Source organism: Podarcis muralis, chromosome 13 (genome assembly GCF_964188315.1).
Source record: "Podarcis muralis chromosome 13, rPodMur119.hap1.1, whole genome shotgun sequence".
NCBI classification, from domain to species: Eukaryota; Metazoa; Chordata; class Lepidosauria; order Squamata; family Lacertidae; genus Podarcis; species Podarcis muralis.
The window spans coordinates 26246465-26261768 of record NC_135667.1 but is presented as its reverse complement, the minus strand read 5'-3'; the positions used below and the strand labels follow the sequence as shown (position 1 = coordinate 26261768).

The following is a 15304-nucleotide window of genomic DNA, read 5'->3' as shown; positions in this document are numbered from 1 at the left end:
ATTATCACCCAAATTTACACCCTTACATAAAAAAAAATCATCCAGACTGGACTATGATAATTCCCACTGTGCATGCTGCCCTTTAAAAGTCCAGAAACTAAAATTGACTACAAAATTAGGCCAACTGAAAGGTGTTTAGGAGGGGTGGGGGTAGAAATCAGGACATATCACTTTTCTGTCATGTGCCAGGCAGGGTCATCACCTTAAGAATATTATTGCCTGTTTATCTGTTTGTTTTGTAACACAAAACCCCCCAATAAAAACTATTTTTTAATAAAAGGATTACTGTTCTATAGAGGAAATATCTGGTATGTATTATTGCTGGTGGCCGACCTCAGAGGATATTGAGTGATGCAACAATAATATGACACATCTGCTTGTATCACAAGTCCAATCCAGGATGGAATATGTTGGACTAGGCAGTCCAATTGTTTGACTTAATATTAAACACCATAATGTAACTCCAGTCCCTAGAGAACACAATTTTGCCACAACATTGTATTGGTGAATGGTGGACATTTCTAACCCCATATGAACAGTTTCAGGCATAAGCAGTAGAGTGTGCCCATATGCTCACATCTAGTTGGTTACATGTATTAATTTCTATGAATAAAAATGATGTACTCTTAATTGGATTGTGGGGTGTATAGAGTGTAGTTTAAAGAAGTGGTAGAAGAGGGTTCTGGGAAAGTTTGTAAGCATGACTTGAAGAAGAAAGTAGATATCTTTCATGAAATCCACATGTCTCAACTTTTGGTTGTCCTTAACCTGAAAGGCAACTGGGACCTTTAAGGAGTAGCATAAAGTCAAATTAACAAAAGGGAGTAGGTGATTACGCAAAGTGCATGTGGGGAAAGTGGAATTAAATAACTTAAGTGAAGGAGAGCACACCACATCTCAAGGCAATATGTTCCCTAGTCAAACTGGGGACGTGCCTAAAATAGTTTCTACACTATTTTATTTCCCTTGAGCAGATTTCCCTTGTGTGTGTTTTTTTGTCCCACCTTCTCTTCTTTTATTTTTCTCTCCCAGATAAAAGTTGTATAGATAGACTCAGATATGAAAAATACACTAATATTAAGAATGTCTGCACATGTTTATTCCGTTCAGGCTTTAATAAATGGTGACACATCATACTATCCTAGAAAGGTAAAGTAAAGGTAAAGGGATCCCTTAGGTCCGGTCTGAGGGAGCCGGCGTACAGCTTCTGGGTCATGTGGCCAACATGACTAAGCTGCTTCTGGCGAACCAGAGCAGCCCACGGAAACGCTGTTTACCTTCCTGTTTATCTACTTATCTACCTATTTATCTACTTGCACTTTGACGTGCTTTTGAACTGCTAGGTTGGCCGGAGCTGGGACAGAGCAACGGGAGCTCACCCTGATTCGAACCGCCGACCTTCTGATCAGCAAGCCCTAGGCTCTGTGGTTTAACCCACAGTGCCTCTGCACTTATTCAGAGGCTTCCTTCAGGTCCATAAAGGTGCATATCTTAATGCCTGAAACATGTGTAGGAATAAAAAAAAACCCTTTTATTAAAAAAGACATTCGGAAATTTGCTTGCTCACCAATAAGGATGGGAATATTAAATTAAGGCAAAGGTCATCTGATTTTGTGGACACTCATTGAGGCTAGGGCCACAGGGAGGCAAGGCAAGCTGCACCCAAGCTAGGCCTTTAGGGTGGCGGTGGCGCCTCCTTCTTCTCGTGGCTGGCATAGAACAATGCATGCTGTTAGAAACCTTCTGCGCGCGGGGGGGTGGGGGGTGGGGTGGTGGTGGTCAGATTTCCTGAACAGTATGGGATAAAGGGTGGGGTGACTGACAGGAGAGGAGGAAATCGCTGCAGTTCACAGGAGGCAGCATTAGTCTGTCCAAGCACTGATGCACTTTTGGTTCAGAGTTCAGCTACTTTTTCCCTTTCCTTTTGTTTGTTTTGCACAATACACAAGGCAGGTCCAGCTATCTGAACGCAGTGCATTCTGGAGAAATCATTCGTTTGGCAGGCTTTCCCATAATGATATGACAATTTCCATTATTTCCTATGGGAAAATTTAAAATGCATCATTTATCTAATCAGCAGTTTCTGTAGCGAGATTTGGGTACTACTTCATTGTGTTCTGATAAGCAAATTTTCACAGAAAGCATGTTCTGATAGCAGGACCTGAGTGGATAAACCAATATTTTGATTCTTAAGTCAGTTGCATGGCATGGGGTGTATTAGGTCTTATGCTCTTTCAATATGTGAGGTTTCTGTCTTTTGGCTATGCCCATCCATATCCATACATGACCTGTGTCCATCACCATCACATATTTGGTGCCAGGGCCCTGCACATGTATACAAGTAGATGTGTGAGGCTCTTCTATGCAAATAGGAACACTGATTGGATAAGTTCCCCATTTCTTTGGAGGAGCAAAGTCCAGGTAGGCCATATTTACACCAGTGCCAAAAGTGTGTCTGACAAGGGTATGCCCAGCATAACTTCTGCACTGGATGTGACACAGCTAACTCTGCAATCCTTATTTCATGACAGGGCCTCTGGATTGTTGCCTTCAGCATCATACAATTCTGTGTAGCGACCACAAAATTCGGTTCCTGGTTAATAACATTTTTCTGTCACTAGGTGAAATCAGACAGGTCACACTTTCTCTCTTTTTTTTAATAATATTTTTATTCATTTTCCACAAAAGAAAAAAACAAACCATTTTCTATACAATCAATTCACATTTTATCACACCTTCCTCTCTCTTTTTGACTTCCCTCAGCTCCTCTGCCGATCTTTCGTTTGCATCAATATTATTAACGCATTTCTTAACTTAATATTGCCTTTAGATATCTCCTTCCCTCCTCTTATTTTCTTTTTAACAATATTCCTCTGTTTTTCACAGAGTCTCTTGAAAACCAACAAACGTTATCTGTTCATCACATATGGTCACACTTTCTCAACTGCCCTTTTGCAGAATGGCCATAATACCCCCTCCTTCATAGGGTTCTTCTGTGGATCCCCCTTTATTGCCCACCCCCAAATATGAATACACTGTACCCTGCTGACTGAGAATATGACTTCATGCATCTGATGAAAACTTATGTCAAAATAAATTGACTTTGCTAGTAATGCAGTCAGGCAAATTCCTCTGAGTATGAAGAATCTTGTGAGGGAAAGTTATAACTGTTTTATAAATTGTGAGGTTTTTTTAAAAAAAGAAAGAAAAGAAAACAGTTCCTTAAAATTTTTTACTCCGGTATTTCCGTTTGTTTGTTTTTCAAATAATTAAACTTTTTTAAAAAAAATCCCGTGTGTTATCTTATTTTTATGATACTGTAAGCCACCTTGAATTGGTATTTTGACCAGACAAGTAGGATATCTTCTACTACAACATACTATAAAATAACGTTATTTTAAGGTAAAGCGTGTATGTTTGGGTTGCAGTTTAATTCTGCAGCTTTTGAAAGGTGCCTAGCTTCTCTGTAATTATCAGAAGTACTGTAATTCAGTGTGTGCTGAAGCCCCAAAGGATTTACAGATATAACTTTCAAAATTATTGACATTATGAATAAAATAAAGGGGGAAAGGCAAAGTTGCAAGTCCTTATATAGCCTTTGAATGTGAGGTTATGTAATCTCAGATTAGATGCTCAGGCTAGAATAAGCGTATAGATACTGCTCAGTATAATTCCCACTGTCTCTTTTTACAATGATCCATAATGTTGTTCTTTATTCTGCTGCTTCTGATGCTGCCTCAAGTCATCAGCAAGAACGCGAAGGGATGCCACAGAGGAGAAAGAGATAGTTCTCAGTTTGATTATTATAAGCCTGGTGACCATGTCATTGGTGGACTTTTATCATTGCATGCTCTTGTTAATATACATGAGAACTTCACAGTTATACCCATAAATTTCAAGAACAGGGTGTTTCAGTAAGTCTGTTATTTTATTTGAATGCAGGGCAAATTCCAAGTTTGATACCTTAAAATCAGGGCTGAGTAACTTGGTGGTGAGAACAATTTATTAACTCTACTCAGTACCATAGCAATAACTTTCATGGCAACTGTAGCATATGCCAGTGTGGAGTCATATGACGTGAATGGTGCCTATTAGACTACTTTACATGTTCACCAGAACTTCCAGAAGGGTATTTCATTGCATCATCAAACACAGACTCCTATAGTACCTGAAAAACTGATACTCCCATTGGCTAGGATAAATGTCTTCAGATGTATGTGGCATTATACTTAATTGGTAGGGGTGCATCAGCAAAGAGGAAGAAAATAAACAATGAGAATAAATGGCATTAAAATGAAATCCAGCTCCAAGACAGTGGTGAAGTTAGAATTAAGTGCAGGATAGGACACCGTACTGTATCAATATTGCCTAAATAACACATCTGTAAAGGATGTGGCCACCGGAAGCTGCAATTTCCTGGAAATCTGGAAATTGAATGAACATGGAAATCTCCTATATTATAATATGTTAATTGGAAACCAAATGCCTTGTTGAGAAGGAGGTGTCAGCAACAAAGCCAGTTGCATGTGCAATTTGAAATAATGGTTCAGATTTACTTGTTGCAGTTCAACTCCTCCATTATTCTGTTCACAGTGCACTGTATATGCAATGCATCTCTCTCTCTCTCTCTCTCTCTCTCTCTCTCTCTCTCTCTCTCTCTGTGTGTGTGTGTGTGTATGTCAAACATCATATTTAAACAGCAAAGCCATGTTTCTATGGATGCCCCTTAACCAAGCAATTCTCTTTCTCTGGAAGTTATGTAAAGCCTTTAACTGGCCATTTCATGTATGTGTGACTACCAGGCAACATAAGAGAAAAATCTTTCTATTCTGGCTCCCCAGAAATCAGCCAATAGTGAGTTATTCTGATGAACTCTAAAATTTTATTTTTATGCTTTTGCTTTCTGTTTTCTTGTGGGTTTGAATCAGGTTTCCTATGAAAGTCTTGAGAATGCAAATGAAGCAGCTAAAAGATGTACCCAAAAAATCTAAGTCAATGACTCTCATTTTAGGCCGATGTTGAAGAACTTCCAGCATGCCTTCGCCATCAATTTTGCTGTCAATGAGATCAACAATAATCCGAAACTCTTGCCAAATATTACCATTGGGTTCCACATCTATGATAATTTCTTAGATGAAAAAATGAACTATGATATCATCCTCACCCGGCCATCATCTCGAAAAGAAAGATTTCCTAATTTCAGGTGTGGAAGGCAATATAAAATGTCAGCAGCTGTTGGTGGGCTATCCTCTGATGTTCATATGCAGATAGCTGCTATTTTAGGCCTCTATAAGCTGCCACAGGTAAGGATATGCAGAACCATGTTCTTCATTATGGAAGAAACAACCTCTTGTTGAATCTGTCGAGCATTTGATTGGAAGAGCCCACATCAGGGAGATAAGCACACTAAATGGTGTCTTCCAGATGAAGTACCTTTGCACACTTTTTCAGAGTCTTGCTGTTTTTAGGACAGGACTGACTACTTGACTTCTTATATGATAGACATCTCTTGCAATAGATCAACAGATGCTTCACAGAAAGAGACATGAAGGTGTGATTTCACTTCCTCTCTCTTTCCTTCTCCCTCTCACACATGTTTGCACAAGAATACCAAATAAGAAGAAGAAGAGAGTTTGAATTTGATATCCCGCTTTATCACTACCCGAAGGAGTCTCAAAGCGGCTAACATTCTCCTTTCCCTTCCTCCCCCACAACAAACAATCTGTGAGGTGAGTGGGGCTGAGAGACTTCAAAGAAGTGTGACTGGCCCAAGGTCAGCCAGCAGCTGCATGTGGAGGAGCAGAGACGCGAACCCGGTTCCCCAGATTACTACCACTCTTAACCACTACACCACACTGTCTCTCAGTATAAAAGAGGGGGACCCCAAAAGAAAGAAATAATAATAATAATAATAATAATAATAATAATAATAATAATAATAATATTGATGGAAATAACTCTATGTGCATAAGGGATCAAGACACTGGGCATATTGGTAGAAACTATGGAGTACATATGCATAGAAACTGGAAATTGGAAGGTTTAGAAGGTATATTATGACTGTTGATTAATATATAATACTGATTGTTTGCTAATTTATTTATTTTAATTTTAAAATGCTTTTATTTTCTTGTTACAAAATTATATACACATAAATCATAAAACATGGCATGACAAACAAACAAAATGGTCATTAGGGTGGTAAATTACTAAATGTGCTTTACAGTACATAATAATGAGATGATTAAAGTAAACCACTAAATGAGTTCTTCAGCAAATTCTTTACATGGGATTTGTATTGATGTGCAGGAAAGCCCAATCATGTTCGGTCTGGTATACAAATGGAATGTGGAATAGGAAATTAACAAATAAATAATGGTGCTAACACAAAAGACAAAATAATAATAATAATGCAACAGGGTTAGGCCCCGGGCCCCTTTCCAAACCACCAGGTTTCCTCCCACCCTCTTGTCCCCTCCCCCACCTTGCAGACCATAGGTGCCAACTCCTTGGGGTCATGGGTGCCCAAGCACCCACAAAATTCCCCATGAAGGGGCTGGGCACTTACAAATTTAGGTGCCAGGCCCATGCATGCTGCATGGCACCCATGGCCCCAGGCACCAATGGTTGCAGGGCCAAGTTTGCATTCCTGCTGCAAAGAGATGGCTGACGGTCAATGTGGATCTTGGGCCAAATATATGTTAGTAACTCTGGTATGGAGTACATGACCTGCATTTCTCAATTTTATTTTATCTCTCTGCATACTGGATAACATTGTTTGCCCCCCTCTCACAACTGCTGGAAGAAATTACCAGCTAAGCAGTGATGGGAAGAGACTGAACAGAAAAGTGGTTAGCAGTGCCTTCTTAGTTTTTTATTTTATTAGGATTCTTCTATTTTCCTCTGACTGGGCCCAGGGAAGACTTCAGAATTCTTTGAAGGTAGAGTCCAGTTCACCTGCGACTACTTTTATTTGACAAAATTAAACTGCAACCAGGTTTTAAAGTCTTTTTCACACCATATGTTCTTTCTCAACAGCTCAGTTATAGCTCAGTTGACCCAGCGCTAAGGGATAAAACTCGGTTCCCTTTTTTCTACCAAATGGTCCCCGCTGAAGCTTCTCAGTATGAAGGAATAGTGCATTTGATCAGATATTTCAGATGGACATGGGTTGGACTCATTGTTTCCTATGACAATAATACACCTGAGGTCTTGGGAAGTTTGAAATCACTATTTAGTAGGAATGGCATTTGTGTTGCTTTCACAAAAATAGCACCTGGTCTTTTCATTAAGAGAGTGAATGAAACTACAAACCAGATGTTTTATGAAAATGATACCCTGACAGCTCTTAGTATGACTAAAGCCAATGTAATTATTGCATATGGGAAAACTTCTCTTATGCAACCTTTACAGTTCATATTGACTATACATGAACCATTCAAGAAGAGGCCATTAGAGTATGTCTGGGTCATTTCAGCCCACTTCGATTTGACCTCACCTTTTCTTCATACAAACTGGAATTTCAAATTATTCCATGGTTCTTTGTCCATGGTAATGCATGGAAATGAGGTGCCAGGATTCCGGAACTTTCTCCAGACCTTTAATCCTTACCAGCACCAGAATGATGCTTTTATCCAGGTAGTCTGGAATTCTATGTTTCAGTGTTCCATCACAAATTCTGTTATGAGGGAAATAAATATCAAAAACTGTACTGGGGAGGAAATGCTAGGAAGTCTTCCAGAGACAATGTTTGAGTTGGATATGTCTGGTGAGAGCTACACTATCTATAATGGAATCTATGCCTTGGCACATGCTTTACGTGATATTTACTCCTCCAGAAAGCCATTGGTGGGACAAACAGCAAGATTGGACCTTCAGACAGTAGAACCTTGGGAGGTAATGTTTTATATTTAGTGGCACTACTTTAACTGTGAGTTATTTTTTAGCTATTTGAGAATCTGATTGTGTCAAAACAGTGGAATTTTAATAATAGTATTATGGAAACACTGATAAACCCTTTACTGGTCAAAGTAGCTTTGTAAGAAACCTGGCATATATTTCATTGAAGCTTCCTTTCAGTGAAAAATGATTTTAAGCAGAGCATATATTTCTACATGAAAATATATTATTTGCAGATCTCTAACTAAATATTAAAAAGTGAAAAACAATTTTGTGGAAACATCATTTTACTTTATCCTGCAACATTGTGAGGAAGATTGGACACTCAACATAAATTATTAGTTAAGATTGGTTACAATTAGCTAGTATGGACAGTTGGCTATAATTTGCTTTAGGTTGAATGGAACCCTGAAAGAAAGTACTGATAGAAGCATAGATTATTATTAAGTGGTTCAGAGATTCCCTATAAGAATTTGATTGGATTTATACTCAACACTATCATCCATGATCTGCCAATGTAAAATAATCTCTGCTTGTGTTTATCTTGTTATAATTTATTACTGAATATTTCTACCTTCACATTCCATTGAATAATAATCAGGCTTTGTCACAGTTCTATGGTCCTCTAAGACTGAATGCTGACCCTTTACATCAGCCTTTGCCAAACATTTGCCCTTCAAATGTTGTTGGAGTACTTTGTCATATGAAAATCACTGGTGCCATGGAAATCTTGGTGCATGTGATCACTTCAAGAAGATGTGCTGCAACTTATTCAGTTATCTGTGAAATTAAGCAAGCAAGCAAGCAAGCAAGCAAGCAAGCAAACAAACAAACAAACAAACAAACTGACATTTGATTAATATGATGTGGTCCTCCTTTATCAAATGATTTGTATCTGATTAGTGGCAGCTAATTTTAGTCACCCATTTTACACATAAGACTCAAAGGCTGGGAGGCTGGGAAAAGAAAAGAAAGTTCCCAGGTGAGAGCTAGGAGGATCTGTCCCCTTTTGTGAGAAACAAGGGTTAAGATCTACCTCTAAAACAGGGCTTTGTATTTCCCCCCTCTTTTTCCTCTTTTTTGTTTCCCTTTTTAATTGTTTTTATTTAGATTAGCTTTGTTTTTATTGTGCTGTATGTTGGAACTTTTTGCTCTTTTTAAAAGACTTTCTCCCTAGCATATTACCTGTAGCATTGGAAAAGAGAGTAATGTTAGAAATCTAGGAAGGCACCCCAGTAATTAAGTAATTAGGGCCTTCCAATGCTAATACATACACATAGCATGAACTTCTTCCAGGGACACAAAAATGCCAATGTAAGTCAAAGGTTTTCAACATATTTAGGTCCATGGCTCCCTTGAGTATCTACATTCTTTCTGTGGCATGCCTGTGGGGCTCAGTTATGTCACCCCTTGCCTGCAGAGCAGGCAGCCCCTCACCCCTTTTCAAACACCCTCCCTTGGAATGTGTTCCCTCAACCTCCTCTTCTCTCCCCTCTCCTTGGGAGTCCTCTGGGCAGCCACTGCTGCCTTCCCCCACCCCAAAGAGAGGTGCCTCCTCACACTGTCCCACAAGGGCCTGGGCAGCACCCCCTGGCCAGCCCCTGAGGCGCCATTCACCTTGGGAGCTTGTAGCCAGGGCTGCTGCAACAAACAATTGTGAAAGCCTTTCAGAGTCAGAGGTATGAGACAGCATCAGAGGAGAGAGGAAAGAGGGATGGAAGCCATGGTTGCCCATGACATGCCTGACCATCATTCAAGGCAGCCCAGGGTGCCATGGCACACTGGTTGAAAACCACTGACATAAGGACAGCAATGTCTCAAACTGTTGCACCAGAAACATGCTTGTAAAACATTGCTTTTGTAAATCCTGAGGTTTTGTCTCTCTATCTAGCTCCATTCGCATTTGAGGAAAGTCCGTTTCAACAACAGTTCTGGGGAGGAGATATTTTTAAATGAAAACATGGAATTGTCCATGGGATATGACATTGTTAACATGGTTACTTTCCCAAATAACACTTTCAGGAAAGTGAAAGTTGGTAGGATAAATTCCCAGGTTTCCTCAGACCAGCCAGTTAACATTGAGGAACATACTATTACATGGCCCAACAAATTCAACCAGGTTGGTACTCCACATTTAATTACCTTCAGTCTTGTTTCTTCTTTTCCAATCTATGCTAAGTAGTTATGACTGTATATTAAAAATTGCTTACATGTTTTTTGCCCAAGAAACCTTTGAGAGCATAATTTAGTGGCTTCGGGGTCTTTCATTTTTGTTTTGTTAAAATCTATTGTACTAATAAGGGAAATAAGGAATTGTTTAATTCTGGAGAATTCTTATAAATAGTAATATGCCAGCATAGCTGGAGTTTCTCCAATTGTGACATATTGGAAATAAGTTATTGTAAAAATATGGGTCATTGAAGGTTTTTTTGAAACTGAACTCAGGCAAGGATAAAAAATGAGGAGAATTACAATAAAAATGTAAAATGATCTCAAACTTAGAAATTCTCAAAAATGCTTCTCAAAGAAATGTAATATAGACTTATATAAAATATTCTAAAGACGATATGTAAGTGATAGTGGCAATTTTTTTTTAAAGAAATAGTTTGAATGCTTTTAATGGCATGGCATGGCAAGCTTTTAAAGCATGGGTAGGTAAACTAAGGTCCAGGGGCCGGATCCGGCCCAATCGCCTTCTAAATCTGGCCCGCGAACAGTCTGAGAATTAGCATGTTTTTACATGAGTAGAATGTGTCCTTTTATTTAAAATGCAACTCTGGGTTATTTGTGGGGCATAGGAATTTGTTTATATTTTTTCCCCAAAATATAGTCTGGCCCACCACAAAGTCTGAGGGACAGTGGACCACCCCCTTCTGAAAGAGTTTGCTGACCCCTGTTTTAATGGCACCAAACCCTCAAACATTTACCCCAATTCAAACAACATGTTAGCAGTGCCAATGCCCAGAAGCAGATATCTTCTTTTATTTTTATTTGTTTTTTAAAGCCAAAATCTCCAAGTAGGAGATTTGTAAAAACATTGTAAAAACTATTAATAATATCACTGAATTTTTTTCACACTTACGAGCATCACTGAATTAAAATACAACATAAAACCAGTCAAAATCAATAACTTCAGATGAATTAAATTAAACTGTGTTACCTTGTATTTATGATTAGACATTGCCTCCTTCTATGTGCACTGAAAGATGCCATCCTGGATACCACAAAAAAGTCCGTGATGGAGAACCACCTTGTTGCCATGACTGTTTTCAGTGTCCAGAAGGGACCATTTCAAACCAGACAGGTATGGGATTTTCCATTATATGTCATCTATTGTTTGGGACTTTCTTTATATAATTCAAATGTATGTTGGGAGCACATCTCTTTATCATGGCCTTTTAGATATATATTTTCAAGACCTACCATATTCCTTTGACTGTAATTTCTTAAAGTGTTTTTAATCCTTATTTAAAATTCCTGTAGTCTGTCCTGGGAGCTTATGGTGATGTAAAAGTAAGAAATTATAACAACAGCAGCAACTGTGCACACTGCCACCCCCCAATCCCCAATGCGGGATCCTGATCCAGGGACTGAGATCGGGCTGACCTGAACTTAATCTCTCCAGAGAGCACGTGCTCCTACCTGAATCTGACCCTGAATCAAATGGGGGGGGGGTCAATATTTGTTAAGCATTTCTATAACCCAAGGGTTCAATCATGTGAGGTACAGGACAATCCTTTGAACCTGTATTCCCTGCAAGGTTTTTACAAAGGAATTGATTGAATACTGACTCTTCTACTACGTACATACCTGGCCACTAGGCCTCCTTATCTCCCTTTCCCAAAATGTTATTGCCACAGCAACTACCTTGGCCTACCAAATACTGCAATACAGCCTTCACAGCTGGGCCTAGGCTGAGCTTGGGCTATGCTGGCTGTGGCTCCCTGCTCACTTTTCCCCAGCCAGGACTCAGCTCCACCTGCATTACTGACTTCATTTGCAGCCAAGCTTTGGATGATGGAAGGACTGAGCAGTTGCTGTGGTAATGCAACCTTGGATGGACTGTGAGAAGGACTGGAAGGGCAGTATTAGGCGGACGGAGAGTTGGGAGTCAATCCTGCAAAATGTGTCTTTGCTTAAGCACTCCTTGTGGAAGGAGATGCCTGCAGCTCAACACACTGCCACCTCACAGCAACAGAGTGCTCCAGGTAGCACAACTCACTTGGGCAAACCAGGGTTCTATCAATCCAATTCAGCCCAAGCCAGAATTGGCACTATTTGTTTTGGAATGTGGGCTTTTCCAAACCCAGTGCACATCATCAACAAATGCAAAAACAATAACCACTACAATAGCAACAGAAGTTTATTTCCTCCCAAAGTCTGCAGGGCTTGGGGCAATTGATATGGCAGAAAGGTACCAGGTCCTGCAGAGCTTTTGCTTGTTAAGTTGAACAAAATCCTTGTTCCACAAAGAGTATCCAACTATTACCAGTCATTTTTTTAAAAAAAGTTTTCCTAGTTTGCAGATGAAGCCAGAAACAAAATAGGAACTAAGCCATAGGAACTATGTGATGCCTCTGAAAGTTATACAAACCTGTTACACTGAAAGTCTAATTGTTTCCTACAGATGCACGTAAGTGTGAAAAATGTCCAGAACATGAATATCCCAACAAAAATAAGAACAAATGTATTCCGAAAGCCACAAGCTTCCTGGTCTACAATGAATTTTTAGGCATCAGTTTGACTTCTGCTGCACTTTCTCTCGCTCTTATTGCAGCCCTGGTACTTGGAACGTTTATTAGACACCAGAATACCCCCATTGTCAAAGCCAACAACCGGGACCTTACCTACCTTCTGCTAATTTCCCTTTTGCTCTGCTTCCTTTGCTCCTTGCTGTTCATCGGACGACCCAGCAAGGTGACCTGCCTTCTTCGACAAGCAGCATTTGGAAACTTCTTTTCTCTTGCACTTTCCTGTGTCCTGGCTAAGACCATCATTGTAGTTGTGGCATTTATGGCCACAAGGCCTGGAAGCAAGATGAGGAAATGGGTGGGCAAAAGGCTCTCAAACTACATTATCTTTCTTTGCTCTCTTATTCAAATTGGTATCTGTGCCATTTGGCTAGTTACCTCTCCACCTTTCCCTGATCTTGATATGACTACACAGCCTAAGGAGATTGTTGTTCAATGTAATGAGGGCACCGGCACCATGTTTTACACTATCCTGGGCTACATAGGCTTTCAGGCCAGCGTCAGCTTCACAGTGGCCTTCCTAGCCAGGAAACTGCCTGACAGTTTCAATGAAGCCAAGTTTATCACCTTCAGCATGTTGGTCTTCTGCAGTGTCTGGATATCTTTCATTCCAGCCTATCTGAGTACCAAAGGCAAATACATGGTGGCTGTGGAGATCTTCTCTATCCTGGCCTCGGGTGCTGGGTTGCTGGGATGCATATTTGTCCCTAAAATGTACATCATTATTTTGAAGCCAGAAATGAACACTAGGGACCAATTCTTTAAGAAAAAAGAATTTCACTAAACCACAGAGAAGATTATTTTGAAGAGATACCAGCAATGAGCAACAAGTCAGCAAGACATAGCCCAGAAGTGGACTATATATTGTATGTGCTAAATTGCATAATGTCCAGGACACCTTATGTTCCTATCTGAGAATAATAAACTATGAAAGCACCAACATGTATTTCATTTTCAGTGCCATACTTCCTGATTATCTGCTTAATTGGCTAAATTGGCTAAATATTTATCTCATTAAATGGAATCTGTCTGGATCGAATAGGGAATATTTGGTACTGTGGAGGGAGACACTCAATGTTCAAATACTATCTCCACTCACATCTACGATATTTTTTATTAGCCTAAAACTATACTGAAGAAATGGAGAAGATACAGAAGGTGACAATTAACATATTTTTCTCTTTATAACACTCACATTTTTTCTCCTAAAAAGTAAGGGAAAATGTCTGTGTGTGTTATTGAGCGAATGTGTGGTCCCTGGAGCCGACTGGCCCGAGTACAGGGGCAAAAATCAGGCAAAAATCAGATCACGGAGGAGGGAAGGCTAAAGAGAGGAGGTTGCTGCTTTCCTGCATTCTGCCTCAGGGTCTTACTGCCCACTGTTTTCAGTTGCTGTGTTTGCTCAAACTCCAGCCCACCCAGCTCAGGTTCCGTCCGCTAGGAGCGCAGCCGACACCACCACCTCCTCCTCTCCATGTTCCGCTGCTGCGTCCAGCATCACAGGCAGCCGGAAAATGCAGGTGGGAGAGAGAGAGAGGGGGGGGGGCTGGCTTGGGTGGGTGGGGAAAAACTTTTGCCTTCCTTTCCTCCCTCCCATTAAATCCCTCTCCTGCATTGTTAGCCAGCTGCTTCTCCGCACACCCCTCTCGTGCTCCTTGTCCCTTCTGTGTTTTTCCTTCCCTCCCCACTTAAAACGTGGTTACAAAGCACGGATCCACATGGATCCTCAGGATCTTTGCATTGGGTCACCCCAAATTCACCATCAGATCACATAGCATGTCCATGGCTACAGCCTGCACCAAAAAAATCACGCACCCACTGTTGCCTGGGGCCACAATGGTGCAAAAACGTAGTTATAAAGCACAGATCCACATGGATTCTTAGGATTTTTGCATTGGGCTACCCCAAACTCACTGTCAAATCACATGTCTGTGGCCACAGCATGAAGGACAAAAATGATACATCCACTGTTTTATTCAGAATTTTTTCTTTCTTGTTTTCCTCCTCTAAAAACTATGTGCGTGTTATGGTCAGGTGCGTGTTATCGAGCGAAAAATATGGTAAATAGTTGCATCTTCCTTGGTCATATACCTCATGAGAAATGTGCCTGTGAAGGCAGGCCCCTTTAATTCCAGGAACAGGGACTGCTCTTGCGGAAAACTGAAGCAGATAGGGTGGTATTCAGAGTGGATCCCTTAAGTTAATAGACAAGAATAACATGTTCATTAATTTCCATGGGTTTACTCTGAGTACACCGCCATTAATTTAATAAATTCATTTCTTATGGACTCTTTTCCTTTCTGAGGAAAATCAAAACTGTCTAACAATATTATAGTATTAGAGCAGATTAATAACCAACATAAACAAACATTTCAATACAGGATTGCAGGGTGAGGCTGCAATCCTAACCCCATTTAGGATTTTTGTAGTGAAAAAAGGAGGAAGGAGTAAAAGAGGTTGAAGGTGATAATGAGGGTAAGAAGAAGAAGAAGAAGAAGAAGAAGAAGAAGGGAGTAAGATACATGGGAACAGGGTTGTAGATGAAATCAGGGGTACAAAAAGGGCTGCAGAATTTGAGGGAATGTCATAATTGGGTGCAAGGGGGAAAGTATGCTTAGTAGCTGCAATGTGTGGGAGGGGGGAAGTGCGAGGTG

General features: G+C 40.2%; 1 protein-coding gene across 1 annotated transcript; it reads left to right on the top strand.

Moving 5' to 3' along the window:
- The first annotated feature begins 5015 nt into the window (after positions 1 to 5015).
- On the top strand, positions 5016 to 13447 carry LOC114582162 (vomeronasal type-2 receptor 26-like). The gene is made up of 5 exons (XM_028702953.2): positions 5016 to 5303; positions 7039 to 7896; positions 9791 to 10018; positions 11077 to 11203; positions 12527 to 13447. The coding sequence occupies exons 1-5, from the start codon at positions 5016 to 5018 to the stop codon at positions 13432 to 13434; spliced, it is 2409 nt and encodes an 802-aa protein (XP_028558786.2). The 3' UTR covers positions 13435 to 13447.
- Positions 13448 to 15304: the final 1857 nt, after the last annotated feature.

What these genes read in the sequence shown, in the direction of transcription:
- LOC114582162 (XM_028702953.2), top strand. Translation starts at nt 5,016, where the DNA reads ATGTTGAAGAACTTCCAGCATGCCTTCGCCATCAATTTTGCTGTCAAT. An exon ending in GGCCCAACAAATTCAACCAG is followed by an intron (nt 10,019 to 11,076) that starts GTTGGTACTCCA and finishes ATTTATGATTAG; the next exon opens with ACATTGCCTCCTTCTATGTG. An exon ending in GACCATTTCAAACCAGACAG is followed by an intron (nt 11,204 to 12,526) that starts GTATGGGATTTT and finishes TGTTTCCTACAG; the next exon opens with ATGCACGTAAGTGTGAAAAA.